At 38.5% G+C, this 15,876-nt stretch overlaps 1 protein-coding gene across 1 annotated transcript; it reads left to right on the plus strand.

Moving 5' to 3' along the window:
* Window positions 1–340: 340 nt before the first annotated feature.
* Window positions 341–12,314, plus strand: LOC131799874 (uncharacterized). The gene is made up of 16 exons (XM_066159150.1): window positions 341–468; window positions 595–1,352; window positions 2,710–2,875; window positions 3,512–4,270; window positions 4,483–4,715; window positions 5,132–5,297; window positions 5,846–5,898; window positions 6,874–6,925; window positions 7,541–7,602; window positions 7,863–7,919; window positions 8,270–8,401; window positions 8,809–8,988; window positions 9,711–9,820; window positions 10,176–10,329; window positions 10,488–10,633; window positions 10,859–12,314. Exons 2-16 carry the CDS (start codon window positions 660–662, stop codon window positions 11,838–11,840), a joined length of 3,945 nt encoding a protein of 1,314 aa, XP_066015247.1. The 5' UTR covers window positions 341–468; window positions 595–659; the 3' UTR covers window positions 11,841–12,314.
* Window positions 12,315–15,876: the final 3,562 nt, after the last annotated feature.

The following is a 15,876-nucleotide window of genomic DNA, read 5'->3' on the forward strand; positions in this document are numbered from 1 at the left end:
ATGACTTAGTTACAAACAAAACTCTTTTTAAAATCCCAACTTTAGCCGTGCCAAGCAGACGCCCCAATGTTGTCTTCAAAAAGTATAACGTCAATGTAACTGGAAGTGGTAACGTAGCAGTCGGCCCCCGTGCTCGTATCATTGGTGCCCCAACGAATCAACCAACGGGTATTATTTATTTGTAATTGATTCCTATGTAATTTTTGAAATATGAAGTTAAAAAAGGCAACAAGGATTTTCTGTTGACGATGCTTTCTACAGCGTTTTCAGTTCTGTTACTTGGTTATTTCTTAGTTATTTCAGAAGAAGACGGAAACACTAGCACTTCACAGAACCATGAAACTGTTGCAAGGCTCAGCTATTTCGCTAGGAACAATGAGGAGGAGTACTGTGCCCGCAAATATTATCGACAAACAAATGTGGGAGACTGGACTCCAAAACCAATCAATGGAATTCTTATCCAGATAGGTAAGATCATAAGAACAGTCCCCAAAACATTGAGACTTTTGTAGGTTAACGAGACCGCGATTTACTCATTATTTGAATCAACATTGCTATTCTGATCCTAAGGTTTTCTACTTTATGCTTTAACAGGTGAAAATGATTTTCAGTGGTCCGTCGAATCCTTTCTTGAAAACCCAGAGAAGTTCATTCGGGAAATGGACACCTGTGCTGGTTCGCTGAAAGAGGAAAAAGAACTGTTCATACTTCACGGTATTTTGCCATACCTGGAACAAGAAATTTGGGGAAAATCTGGCGCAAACAACATTGACGTATACAGGGTACTTGCTCATGTAAGTAGCAGCCGACGTTGCGGTGACGTTGTAAAGCACTCTCTACAACAACTTCAGCATCTGCTATGCAGGGATTCCATTCAGAGTGCTAAACAAAATTTGTTGAGTGTGGAAAAGATACTGCGATTAACCATCGTCTCCCCAGACGGAGCTTTCAAAGAGGAGGCAGACTCAATACGACTTCTCAGGCTAACAGTATACGGCTGCATACTCTCGGAGTTAATCATTCACCAGAATCAAACAGGGTTCTCTAAAATTGACTCAGAGAACAACTTGAAACAGCTCCGGGAAATTAAAAACTATTTCAGTAAGATGACCTTGAAAAAAAAGGACATTTTGAGATACTCTATTGAGTTCATCCAGGAGTCCATTAGTTATCTTACGCGGCCACCCAAAAGGACAATGGGTCCAGATTTGGGAAAGTACCTCGAGGAATGCAAGAGATATTGTGCAAACTCGGACACTCCAAATGAGGGGTTGTCACTTCTAAAGAAGCTGAAGAAATCTCAAGTGGCATGGTGCGAGCTGCATTGTATACTCTATTATCTGCACGGGAAGGTAGGTGTCCTTTATTCAGCAGAGTCCCGTTTGGCTACTGGTACAAACATGTTATGTACATAGGTTTTTTAGCCCAAGTGATCGTAGAGCTTCATCCCTCGGAAAGCAATGATAGGATATACCAGTTGTGTACCTCGAGTCGTTGTTACAATCGAACGCCGCGCAGTATACAATTTTTTAGTTCGAAAGTAATCGAAGTAAATATAGCAACAAGGGCTAGTCAACCGCCAAGAACAGATAGAAGAATAAACTCAAACAACTCAGGCTTCTGTATTTGTGTAAGCCAAGTATTTAACCCATTATAGAGAACTTATAAACCAAAGTTTAAAACGAATTTCAAAATTTTATTTCCTTTTGGACTTCTTGCGACATTGTTAACAGCGTGCGTTATCGTACATGCCATTGCAAAATCCAGACTACAAACGTGTTGCAAACTAATGTTAAAAAAGGTAAATAACAAAACCTGGGAAACAGAATGGAAGATTAAATATCTTAAATTACCAGTATGTAAGAAAAATTAAGTGGAGACCCTATTTCGAAAACATCGAGGTCAAGCCAAGTATAGAAGATCTGCCGCAAATGATCTGGACACGTAACTACGTTTCAGAGACACAGAGTTACGAAAACCAAAATATTTTCTCTTACACAATCCCTGGATAGAAGACCAATTTTATGGCGCTTGAATCATTTTTTTGCTTCACCTTGCACAATCTTTACCCCTGGAAAACCACCAATTCTTTCCCATGAGCAAGCCGCGGTCCTGAATTCAACTTGCCTGTTTCTTGCCGTGTTTACCTTCATCCCCATAACCTACGTCACACGCTACAAAAAGAACCGCTGACATTCGTGTTCTGAGCCGACGTACCACAGTCAAATATCGAGCTAATTATCACTAAAAACCCTTCGTTTTCTGGATGAAAACTGTCGTTCGAGGAAAAAAAAATTACGGAAATTTGTTCCATCATACATAAATGTACGATACACGATGAAAAAAATTACATGAATTTGGACTTCAGTTCTCCCTTAATTATTTAAAAGTAAAAGACGAATAAATCGAAAATAAAACTTAGATCTTGAATAGCCAAGATCTTGGAAAACTTATTTCACATGCAATCAGACCATTTTGTCTCAAATTTAAAAACTTCACTGAGGCCGTAAAATATCTCATCAGTGTTAAATATTTACCATTTTCCATCAAGATCCTTTCTCTCCATCTTTCCTCCCCCTCTTCCCGCCTTCCCTTTGAAACAACCCTCGAAAAGAGACAGACCACACAAACAAACACAATACTGTTAACATCAACTTCTCTACCCTCAAGGTTCACCCAAGAGTGAACAATCTGTATCAATTCGTTTAGGTCTACACGGAACGTCCGGAACAGATTAACAAAGAGAGGAGGACCATGAAACTTTTGAGGCATGTGCTGGTGGCTTATCTTGATGGTGGAGGAGGAAAGGACTGGAGATTTTGTTTGCAGGTGGTATTTATACTATCAGAGATTACAATGAAGAATGCGACAAAAGGTAATAACAATAGTGATAATAGTAATAATAATAATAATGATAATGATAATAATAGTAACAATAATAATAATAATAACAATTTAGCAGTGGACAATCCACAAGGTGGCTCTTCTTGTCCACTGTTTCCAGGTCGATTGGAATTTGGAATATTAGTTTTTAGGAGGGAGAAAAACCGTTAGCGCAAGGAAATCGGGCCACAGTGGTGGGAGGCGAGTGTTCTCACCTCTGCGCCATCCCCGTTCCCCAAAGGAATATAGGAATACAGGAATGATAAGCAAGCGTCAGAAGAGTTGTTCAACAACTACATACTGAAAGGGATTATGATTATTATTGATTTTGATCCTTTTGGCAAAAACTGATTTCCTTAAGGATCTCATTCATTCTGATAGACAAAGATTCTTGATAAGTGTATTAGACGAAGAAAAGATTTATCTTGTAACTTTATTTCGATCTATGCTACTTACCACTCGAGTTACCGTGGGTGCGTCCTTGATACCTTTAAACTCCCGGATTTAGAATGATCAAGCCATCTGTGTCCATGTCTTTGTAGGTGAGGATCTGGCTAGGAAGGATACCACTTGGTATCGCTGTAATAACCATAATCATTTTTTTTTAAATTTTTTTTTTTATATAAAGCATTGAGATTCGAAGTAAGTTTATGTCTGGATGATCTTCTTGATGAAAAGGCAAGGAAGACACCAGAGTGCAGAGCCATTGTTGATCGCTTCTCTAAAGGGATGCTGTTCTGTCCTGACCGTTCTATCAAGAGATTATTGGTACCTTATTTCTTTAACAACCAAAGTGACCAGCACATGCTTCCTACAGAGCTCCACAATCAGCACCTGGTGTCATGTTACAAAACACACACTTTGGAAATTGACAACATGGTAACTACTGAACCCAGTTGCGAGACTACGAGCTATTTTGTCAGCCACGGCGTGTTAAAACACCAAGAGGTGGCCGTAAAAGTCTTAGCCGTCACCAGGATGGATCTCGAGGAGGAAGAAACGTCAACACAGTCGGAGGTGAAGAAGCGACTACGTGCAGAAGCATACAACCTGTGGCAATTGAGCAATCAAAGGAAGCATCCAAACATCCCTTGTCTTCTCGCCTACAACACTACAACTCTTCCTCATCACATAATAACTGCATATGAAAAGTACGGCAACCTTCTCCAATTTCTGAGAGGCTCAAGGGAACGCAAGCCTCTGTCGTCAGCGACTCTTTACAAAATAATAATTGGAGTAACAGAAGCCCTTCTATACCTGCACCAAGAGCTTAATTTGGTTCACCGAGCTATTACGGCGGAAAACATACTAGTTGGCGATGGTTATTTTCCCAAGCTCAATGGAATGCACTCTTTAGGGGTGCTGCAGTACGGAATAAACCAAGACGGTAAGATTGGTCAACTATCAGAGTTTCTTTTCTGCTGCTCATAATCTTTGTTATTGTACAGCTTCATTCAACTCAGGCTGAGTCAGTAGAAATAAGCAAAGACGAATGTTAATACAATTTTTTCTCTATTATTTTCGAAGAAGTTGATCTCACTGAAGGGAATGACAACTAGGGGAATGATGCTCAAACTCCTGCTCTTATCACGTTTTTAGGTGACAGATCATCTGGCTACGAATACGCTTTGGACTGCGATGGCCTAAAAGAATTTAAAGGCGAAAGTGGTGAAACACTACCGGTGAGATGCAAAGCTCCAGAGACTCTATCAAGAAATTGTTATTCCATACCCTCTGATGTTTGGGCCTTTGCAGTCTTTGTGTACGAGACACTCACTTTAGGTTGTCGCCCATTTAAAGACATACAAAGGGATGAAGATGTCGTCGATTATGTAAGAAGAACTACAGTTTCATTTTATCTCCCTAACTTACTACTTATACGATGATATTACGACAACGATACCATAACTACAACCATAGTGTTTTATGACATCGAAAGCCACTGTAATTATACAATTCCATAGTAATACTGGCGTTACCGTGTTAGCACGACTTAACAAAAGCTTCTGTCGTAGCAATACCTTGCTTACATAGTAATACCAACTTTAATCTTTCCAATTTCGTTGTCATGGCTGTTGCCTGTAGAAGAGCAAAAGGTTAAGAGAGTTTAGCCCGCCTTTAGCCATTTTGAAAGATCGTGCCAGAAAGATGAATCTGTTGTAAAGAACGCATTCTTTTACTTTAATTATTTGAATCTAAACGTTACACAATTCAAATGTTAGGCAAAGCGTTCTCATGCTATTTTAAGGTTTTGCAAAAAAACGACGAGGAGATATTACCCCAAGAAAGTTGCATCGAAGATGATGAATACAACCTTATGAAGCAGAGCTGGAAAAGAAAAAGGAGTGAAAGAATCAGCCTGTTTGAACTCAAAGAACAATTCCAAAAAATGCGATTAAAGATAGTAAGCTCAGGTTGGTGATTTCGTAACGTATGGAACACTTTGACAACACCATCACGGCTCTATGCTATAAATTTCAATGAAAACTCAACAAAAACATTTCCAGTTTTTTGTCACTCTGTCGAAGCGTCGCAATTATAACTTACCCGTCACAAACGAAAAACATCACATGCATTTCCACGAGCTTGACCACGAACTTAAATTACTATAAATCATGTAAAACGCATATGTTGTTGGAAACGATTCGTCTTTCTATGTGGAAGAAGGAGAGGGCGCAAGCTTTCAGATGAAAAGGCGCCATTTATGGTGTAACCGGTGAAAATCAAATCTCAACAGCTTTGAGATAAAGTTGTTTTGACCATGTTTAACCTTCTCATTTTTATATTAGCTTTCTTTTACTTTCATAGCTATCTATATTTGCAATACTGCATCTCTGGATTTCATTTAACCTGTTCGACGATGAAAACGATGCGGTTTACAAATGATAGCAGCAAGTCAAGGCAGTAAATTATAAGGACGACATTCCTAGCTGAGCATCCCCTTTTATTTGACTTTTTCCAGGTGAAGAGAAACCGCGGCTTGACCCATCAACTTTAGAGAAGAACATTGAAAGTGTAAGTTTAGTATTGATAGATATGTCAACTTCAAGTTAGTAGAAGCCACTTCAACATTGAATGCTAATTCCTTCTCTCGATACAATCTTCTCTTATAATCATATCATTACAAGCCTTAAGAGAGGATGTCAGCATTCATCGAACAAATTTGAAATATTTTGGCAATTCTCCCAAAATTCGTGTTCATACATACGAATTACTTTTCCTGTGTCGAAAAGTAGCATCAAAACAAAGCCAGTTTTAACAATGACCGATATGACAGAATCTACTAAGCCTCTAGCTTTTAAAAGACAAAAAAAGGTTATAAAGTTACTGTAAAAATTTCCTTGCGTTTTTTGCTATCTTCAAGGAGACGAACTCAAAGTCCGGCAAAATTTACTTGCTAGCGACTATGTCGGACGAAAATATTGACCAAAAAATAGATATTTCTTTGCCAGCTTCAATAATGACAGGGGATTAAGTTTAAATGATAACACAAAGGATTATGTTGACAGAAATACCGGAGGTCAAGTATATTCGTTGAATATTACCCGAGTTGTGTGACCTCATGTACGGTGAAATTTGTATATTTGAGTGGTGGAACTAAAAAAATCATTTCTCCAAAACTGAAATATATTTTCACAAAAAAACTAAACCACAATTATTAGGACATATTGGGCTACAACATATGAAAATAGGAGTGAAAGCAAATTTTGGGTGACTTGCTGCTGTTTGTCTGATGCATGTTGACATTAGCTCTTAAGTAAGGCCTTCTTTCTCGTAGAGATTTCCCAGCATGCAACACGCGCGTCACTCATGAATCTTGTTATTACCTAACAAACGACTGAGTTCTATGCGGCATAGTGGCAGAGCATCGTAGCCCAGAGAGCGAGGGTTTCCCATGGGTATTTTTTTGATTCCATGTTCATGACGAGACAAACAACATTTTTTTTTCTTATGCTTTGCTACATTCTTCTTCCGCGTTTGTTTTTACAGGAACCACAACAATCACAAGGATCAACTGATTCTCTGTATGAAACCGTTCCAGGTAGATACCGGTTTAATTATGTAACGAGTGAGGTAACTCACTCCCAAATTTCTTTCATTTTAAGGCTAAAATTCCGAGTCCTTATTATGACTGAAAACGGGCAGACCCACTTATACTTCGCCCCACTTATCACATAAGCTGTGTTTCTCTAAGATCAACATTTAATTCAGCAAAATATTCGCGTAGAATATTCATTTCTTTCCCGCTTATTGATGCTTTTGTTGTTTATCAGCCTTTAAGCTTTTGGTGAAACTGACACGGTTCCATCGCAAATTCCATTCAGTACCATTTACTGAGTTTGGCCTAACATAAGCGCAATGGACGATGTTGATTTCTAGGATGAAAAACACTATTCTCACAGTTCTACTCTCCACCCAGGAGTATGAATGGTTACCGGTGAACTGTCGGGCAAGCCTAACGAAATGTTGGGGGAATAACTTGTGATAGACATCCCATCAAGGGAGGTGTAGGAATGCATCTAGTCGATTCATGCAACAGAAACCAAGATAAACTTTGGCTGAATAAGCCACTTCCCACAAGTACAGACTTCACCTCTTGTTGCCGGAACCAATTATTCAGGCAAAGAACTGATCATTACTTTTTCACTTCGTTCAGACTACAGCGACATTGAATCGACTTCAGAAGAACAACATGACTATGAAGAAGTTACATACGAGGTAATTTCATTTTCCAAACTCACAAGAGTTAGGTACATCATTTATCAATGTGTCCAGAGAAGAAAAACTGGATGAAAAAATAATTCTAATATTTTACTATCGTGGATCTCACCTGAATTATACCTCTTTGTTTTATCGCTATTATCATTATTATCATCATGTATTATTAGTATTGTTATTCATCCAAAGTAATCTATAGAAAAGAAAGATAAAAATATGCATGTGCACCTTGAATTTATTGTTATTTTTTTAATATGTAGCCTCAAGGATGTGGTACTCCTGAAACACCTGTGGATCTACCGACAAATTATCAACAGGTTTGCCAAAATTGCTTCAATTTTTTAGTATTTATTTTAAAAAAATCATACAATTAAACATACTACTAACATTTGTTACTGTAATGATGATGATAAACACATTGATTATAATGGTATTGATCATGATAATAATACAGGTAATGATGATGATGATAATATGATAAGAATAGTAGTAAAAAATTAGCAAGCGCGAGAGGTAAACGATGTGGCATGTCAGAACACGTTCAGGTTAAATTTCTTATGATTAAGCTCTTTCAAAGTCACCGGTGCATCAATCGCTGATGCATCTATAGTTTGGTTGGATTGATCATATTTGCTGGTACTGAATTGCTGATACCTCCTTTCATTAGGATGCCATTAAAGAGAAAATCGCTGGAGGAGATAAACAGCACCTGAGAAGATTGCTATGTCTCAGTCATAGTTGTCTTCTCCCTATCAGGCGGATAGAACATTTAGATTCCCCTAGTCCAGTCGTTGACATCGTAAGTAAGACGCTATACTTTGGACGTATGACTCAGTCGCATCCTGATAAGAATTTCAACCAACTTTGCCTATAGTCATTGTCACTAGAATATAATAATATTTCTTGTTGCCGATTCCGCCGTATTCATTGGTCTATGTCAGTATTCAAAGGCATTGCAAGAGGCCTTTTGAAAGAAGGCCCATTTAAATTTCGTTTGCTTAAAGTTTATATTGTATTTGAAACAGCAATCTTATTAACGGAATTAGTCTCTGTTAAAGATTTTATTCGACCCTCCATAAGTGAGTATCATCTTTTAGTGGGATTTCCTTGTCGTGCTATATGACAAAAATTGTGCTTCGAGATTGTTTTGGACTTCAAATGTCATTTTTCCATGGCATTTTCATTTACTTATTCTTCTCTCATTAGATCTCGCCAAGATTACCCTGTGGAAATTTAAAGGATTTTGTCCTCAGTAGAAAATGTCAGATAGAAGACATGAACACATTCCTCTGCCAGGTTTCCACAGCTTTCCACTATCTTCACGTAAATCATATCGTTCACGGGGATCTTCGCGCTGAACACGTTTATGTGGTGGCACCAAACAAGGTAAGTACTATATACGGGATTAAAGTCCAGTGAGGCTCAATAAAGGTATGCAGTTAAATTCGATACTTAATACAACTGAACACCGTCAAATTTATTCCCAGGAGATGGTCGATCGCCCTACGAGTCTAAGCAAGCTTAGACGTTTCATATTTCATGTAAAGCGTCTTCATCTGGCCAATATCACTCAATCAATTCTTGAAACTAATGATCAAGGAAGACATTATGTATTTTATAAAGCTCATTGTTATTTTGCCTGCTTTCCAAAGGCCCTTGTCACGCTAATAACATCAAGTGTAAAACACGACTCACGGATTTTTTTCCGTAACACGTGAAAAATCTGTTTCAGCATTGTCACACGCCAGTACCGGATAGCGGTACGCTAGTTATAGGTATTGCGTGCCCGCGCGCTTCGTTCTGTTTTTCTCGTGTCTGTAAGCCCACTCGTTCTGTTACCATCATACCAGTTTCAGTAGAGCCTCAGTTGTGTTACGGATCGATTTACCTCTACTTCATTAACTGACGACGACTGTTTTTCCTATACGTAAAACTTGCAAATACGTTAAGGATCGCATCTTGAAGAAGAAGCGGTAAATGTTAATTTTATAAGTTTTAATTTCTGTTGTAACTTACAAAATGAACGGCAAGTTTTAGGACGGGGCTTGTAATTTGTACTATAAAATAAATAAATAAAAATATGGCTTATCTGTTATGATTTTCTTCAGGTCCAGGTTGGCCGGCTTGGTCGCTCTAAATCGCTAACAATTAGTGCCTATGAAGCCACTAGTACCTCATGTGTCCTAGAAGCTGTCATGCCTTCTGATTCAACTCGTTGGTAAGCATAAACTCGAAAAATGATAATCTGTACTGTAAGAAAATTAGTTTTCTGCTGGGCGTCAACTAGACACCTATTTTACGGCCTATATTCAGGTAATTTGCATGTTGAGCACGTCCAGGTTCAATAACAGAATATGTTAGGGGGGTTTAGACCTGTTTGTCATTAGGGTGCGACTGGAACTCGGACTGGAATTGGGATTTAAAGGAAATGCTCATTTCTTTTTTCATACAGTTCATTTTAAACCATGAAAACAAAATAGATGCGTATATATACACATTAGACGACTGTTACGAAAAAGTGATAAGGGTTAACCGAAAGAGTTTTAGACACGATTAGTTTTCTTTCATGACAGGAGCGCACCAGAGGTGATCCAAGAGAACCGCTACTCTCACGCTAGTGATGTGTGGGCGTTTGGAATCTTTTCATGGGAACTGTACTCTGCGTTCGCAGCTGGTCAACAGAATAGAGATACTGCACTGCCCTACAACAATATTCCGGCAGATAAGGTAAGTTCGTACCTATAATACACTCAGCGCGGAAATGAGATCTGCCGAAATGACTCTAATTAGAGTTACAATAAAAGCCAATAACGCAAAGCTAGATGAAATAGATCCAGACTTTGCTACGTGTGGACGAAGACTAAGGAAAATTTTTAATCCTTCAGATTCTGGATCATATGAAAGAAAACAGACCTCTTGACCAGCCAAGTGGCTGTCCTCATTGGGTTTACATTTTGATGCATCAGTGCTGGACATATGAACCAACGCAGAGACCTCCTTTCATTGCAATTACTGATTGTCTTTCAAGAAGGTATGGTTTGCTTTGTTAGCGGATGTAGAAAGCGATTCTCTGACCCTCCCCACAAAATACCGCGGATACTCACTGACCAAAGAGTCGATTTCTCAATTTTTTTTCAATCTACTTCATCGCATTTTTGTTTACCAGTCAATGATATTAATTGTGGTGAGGTATAGTTTTGTTTCTTGTTTGAAATGGATCCCAAAATTCCTCTTATACATCCTGCACTTTTTGAAGGGAACCGATGCTGTCATGGGTGATGACAAGGTGGCTGAACAAACATGAGAGGAGTGAATGGCCGGTTTTGCCAGTGTCTCAGCCTGACGATGCAATTCATGTGACGAACATTGAGGAACACCCATCCAGAGAAGATATCGAGAAAATGTGTTCTCAAGGATTTTTTACTCGTCACAAATACCTGTATGTCGACAGCGTTCGCCAAAACGAGACCGACACCGCTGAGGTATATGAACACAGCTACACCAATTCTCAGTTACCACCGACACAGGGTTTCCTTGCATTCCGCCAATCAGTTTCAAGTAATCACTCTGACGGAGCGTCTGACGTTGCCGACGAGTATGAAACGAACCAAGTGAGTAACGCGACAGAAACGGTGTTTGAAGAATCCACCTCTTGGAGAATAAGAAATGTGGAACATACGGCTGAGTCCGTTGAGAGCACCGATTCGATTTCTTCCCGCCTTGCAGAAGCCTCCGAGGTTTCTAACGAGGACCGACGTCTCGAAAATCACACCGATGGCGTTGCTTGCGCTTACTCGTTATATGATGATTTTAACGATGAGATAAATTTAGACGAACATTCTTCTGATGAAGCGACCGGTAGGGCTAAGGACCACGCAACTGGTGCCAAGGATGACTCTGAGGGCGGGCACATTTTGTATGAAAACGCAGGCTACAAAGACCTTACACTAACCAGGGAGTGCTACATGCCACTGAGAAGTAACCAGGGGGAACCCAAAATACCAGGTTATATCAACGTACTAGCCGAGGAAACCGGTGTACCGCTGTCCCAGACAGAATACGGCAACAGAGGCACTCCTGCTGATCCCGACATGTGCGTGGACCTTGCTACCACAGAATCCTTAAGTTCTAACGAACTTGACCCTAACATAGAGGAGCAGCCAAGCTTCACTTTTTATGAAGACATGGCCATTCTCATACTCCTCCTTCAATTGATATTTATTTATTTCCTTTCTTGAAAGAACTTAATACAACGTGTTAACTCGGGATCTAACTCTACTCTGTCCATGAAAGTGTTGGTCTCCAGCTTATAAAAGTGACAGTTAGAAAGCTGTTAATATTTGACCAACGTCACTATTTCTCACTTTACCAGAGAATCATGCTGAATCACGTTAAACAGATCCCGCATACTATGTATGTACCCTCGGTTTGTTGACTCTTTTCAAAACGACTTTCTTCCTAAAATTTCATACTTTTGCGGTTAAGATCAGCCGAAACAAAAACAAGATTGACAATATGAAAATTATAAAGGACCCGTTGCACACTTAAAAAGATAACTAAAGAGAAAATAGCCCATAAGGTTTGTTACATGACAAAGTACTTTTTCAAGAATATTTAAATGTATATGCAAACGTCGTTTTGACAAATTTAGACGTGGGCTTTGAAAGTTCTTTGTATGCAGCTAGGAAATCCATCGTGTCAAGGTTGGTAGAGTTCGACAAGGAAACTTCGTTATGACCCTTTATCTATCGTAATAATTTCAGAAAGTATTTTTGACACAGTTTTCACAGAAGTAACGTTGTTAAGGTTAGTGACTATGGTGAGGTGTGACAAAGTGATTAATCAGAACAAACATACCTAGCACCCTCAGTTCGGCCATAACAAAAACATTTCATAGCATAGTGATGAAAATAGAGATGTCTTTGTGTCTTTAAATTAATTTGTATATATTTTTAACTGTAGATGAAAGATGTTTTACGATTAATATTCATACTTTGTATTATTCTTAGTTATTTAATAGAGATATCTATGTGTTTTTAACCAGTTTTTCTAACTAACTTTCTTTTCTGACTGTAGATGATAAATGTTTTGTGATTGATATACATACTTTTTGCTATTCATAGTTATTTTATGATTTCTCGGTTGAATTTTTAACACAGAGGGCCACTAGTTTATCAGTTATACTATCATGTGTTACCCTCCCTAAAAAAAGTTGTTACTTACTTGCTTATCTTTATAATTTTATAAGAATTGTGAAAAAACTCTATATTCCCAAAGTAATTACATAGAGAATTAGATAGTAACAAAAATGGCAACACCACAGTGACTTCTAAAGTAAAGGATTGGACATATGCGTTGTCTAGCCAGCCCCTGACTGCTTGAACGCCGTTTGACAGCTGGCGTTTCGGTTGTTATCAAAAAGTAATCTTTAAGGGCTAAAAATCTATGCTTAAATATCAATAGGGAGAAATGAAAAGCGCAATTTGAATTGAATTGAAATCTAGGGAAGCCTAAAGTAATCAGAAGGATAGTAGTCATGTGAATTTTACTTAGAACCAGTGCTCGTCGTTATACACAAAGATGGACATGTTCAAGACTGATATCGACTGCGATCCAGAAGATGCCAGATTCGAAAGGCTAGATGGCACTGATGGTTCAGCTGAAATAAAACAATTCGTTCCTATATTTGAAGCATCTCACTGCCATTCACATGGCGTTTTGTTTTGAAAAGAAAAGGAAGAAAAAAATGGTATGCTGCCACATCTGATCATGTTTTGTTTGCCTAGAGTGGTTCGGTGAACATGTAAGTTACTGATACAGCATGCTTGTGCTTAATTCCAGTTTGCATGCTTTTTCAGTGACATGCACCAAAGGGGACCGATACTCAGACCCATTATCGTTTACATAAGGTGGTACAGCGAACATACTCTGAGTCAGTTACTGACACAGCATTCTTGTACGGGTTTCCTGTTTGCATACTTGTTCAGGAGACCTGGGATGTCCCTTATGCACATATAAAGTGGTCTGTGCGTTCACCCCAAAGGGGGAAGACCCTCTGAAGGAGTGCCGCTTGTTTATTACGAAGGATGTGATCAACCAAGGCTTAAACTGGATCTTTTTCAACTAAAGGGTAATGCCAAGACACTATTGTGTCGTCAAAGGCGCTCTACTACATTACATAGATTACACAGCATCCTCCCTCGATCCACCATCCATAAAACAATCATAGGATTGGAGTTGTTTCATTTGACGCCCATAATTATTTTTAACTATTTCGCTTTAAAAAAAATAACTTTATCAAGTTGTGCGAGATTCCACAGCTTTGTCCTGTTTGCTCTTTTCTGCCTGATCCCGGGTCCGACCCCCATACATTTACATAAAAATTTGAGGGAATCTTCGAGACGAATGCTCCGATCGACATCGGTTGTGCACCACGAAACTTAACTGAACTACGATATAGCTGGCTGTCGGAGAAGAAAAGATTGTTGGCCCAATAAGGCTAAACGTGCAGGAGTCAAACTTTCCAACTCTAAATAATTCCGTTGTTTTAAAGCTGATGTTTCGAGCGTTAGCCCTTCGTCATTCGCTCTGAAGAAGGGCTAACGCTCGAAACGTCAGTTTTGGAACTCTCAACGGTGGCTAATTTACGTTATCAACTCAGTTGACAATACCGAATCGACGTAGCACCACGGTTTCTTAAGAAACTTACCCCGTTTTTCAATTGTAGAATTCGTAAAATTAGTCTATTTAATGCCCATATATATATTTTGTACTTATTGACTGCCGGAGTAGGTGGGCTGGGGGAAAATATTTAGCTCAACGTCATGTAAGGTCTCCACGTCATAACGGAAGCCAGACATTTTCCCGTCATGCTCGACAAAATTCATTCAATAAGTATTGCATCATATCATTACGAAGTCTTTTTGAAATTATGTGTGATCCTAAATAGGACGAGATCACATTTATGTTAAGAATGCGCTGGAAATCTACAAAACAAGATTTTTCAGTAGAGCGTTCCCTTTATTTCTTCTTATTTGAACAAACAAATCACGATTTATCGAGAATCGAAAATTATTTTCATATTTGTTCTATACAAAGTTTTTTGCCATTGAATGTGGGGCGCACGACTTTTTTCCGGATCAAATTTACTTTGACCCGTATAGCCCAATAAACGTCAGCTTTCATTGTAGTTTTTTGCAGGATTGTTCAAGTGGGGCCGTAAAGGTCATAGACTTAACAAAATTTATCCAAAAATTTATTAAAAAATGCAAAGTTGTAGACTTCGTAATTGCCTATGGCTAAAAATATATACATATTTTTTTTAAAATTTCAGATTGATTCAAAGGGACTCGAGACCCATTCGCTCAGACGAAAGGCTAACGCTCGAAACGTCAGCTTTGAAACTCTTTACCGTGGCCAATTTACGTTATCAACTCACTTGATAAAACCTGAAAAAAAAAAAAAGTGTTGGGTTCATTTCGTATGGAGCACGCGTCAAATTTTTACTACAGAAATAATTTTCAACAAGCTTGGATGGAAATGATAATCCTTCTGAGAAACGTTTTCAACGATACGCTAACAATGTTTTCATTAATAAAGTTGCCAATTCCCTCGATTTCCTTTATTGTTTTTTCGTTTGGTGTTTACTGACATCCTACAATGTAGTTTTGCAAATGAGATTCAAATGAGCGTGACAAAACACTCTCTACTGATCTAATGGCTCATAGCTTCTGGTCTTTAAATGGAAGAGACAAGACAAGTTGGCTTGTTGAAGGAGAGAGTTTGATTTAGAGAACTAACTATTTGAATAATTATGCAGGGGAAATACATAAGTTACAGGCACTGACACAAATTGTTTATCACTTTTCGATCACAAAGGACTTGATAACCCTCAATGAAATAAACTTTTCCTATTTTGTAATTCATAGTAAAAGAGACTCCTGGGCCGGGTTGTTCAAGGCACGATGAAGCTAACAGAGGCCGGATTACTCAAGAGTTTTTTATTAGTTTTGAAGCTTTGCAGACAGTGAATTGTATTTATTTTTTTATACGGTTTCACCGCTCACCAAGGGTAAAACCCCTAAAATGTAATCCCTGTTACCCGCTTTATTTCAGGAGAAGTCAAAGACAGGTAAAACTTTCATATCTAACTTATTGCTAACCACCTTTCGAACAACTGTGGAATACACAATTTTTCTCAAAAAGATAATAATATTAGCCAAATACTCGCAAAACTACCCGTAAGAGTCTGAAAAAAGGTCGTTTGAAGTCACC

Source organism: Pocillopora verrucosa, chromosome 12, assembly GCF_036669915.1.
Source record: "Pocillopora verrucosa isolate sample1 chromosome 12, ASM3666991v2, whole genome shotgun sequence".
NCBI classification, from domain to species: Eukaryota; Metazoa; Cnidaria; class Anthozoa; order Scleractinia; family Pocilloporidae; genus Pocillopora; species Pocillopora verrucosa.

Excerpts from the sequence above, each read along its gene's own strand:
- LOC131799874 (XM_066159150.1), top strand. The coding sequence starts at position 660 with ATGGACACCTGTGCTGGTTCGCTGAAAGAGGAAAAAGAACTGTTCATA. Across the intron at positions 5,899-6,873 it reads TAGAGAAGAACATTGAAAGT|GAACCACAACAATCACAAGG; the intron begins GTAAGTTTAGTA and ends TTGTTTTTACAG. Across the intron at positions 9,821-10,175 it reads CCTTCTGATTCAACTCGTTG|GAGCGCACCAGAGGTGATCC; the intron begins GTAAGCATAAAC and ends CTTTCATGACAG.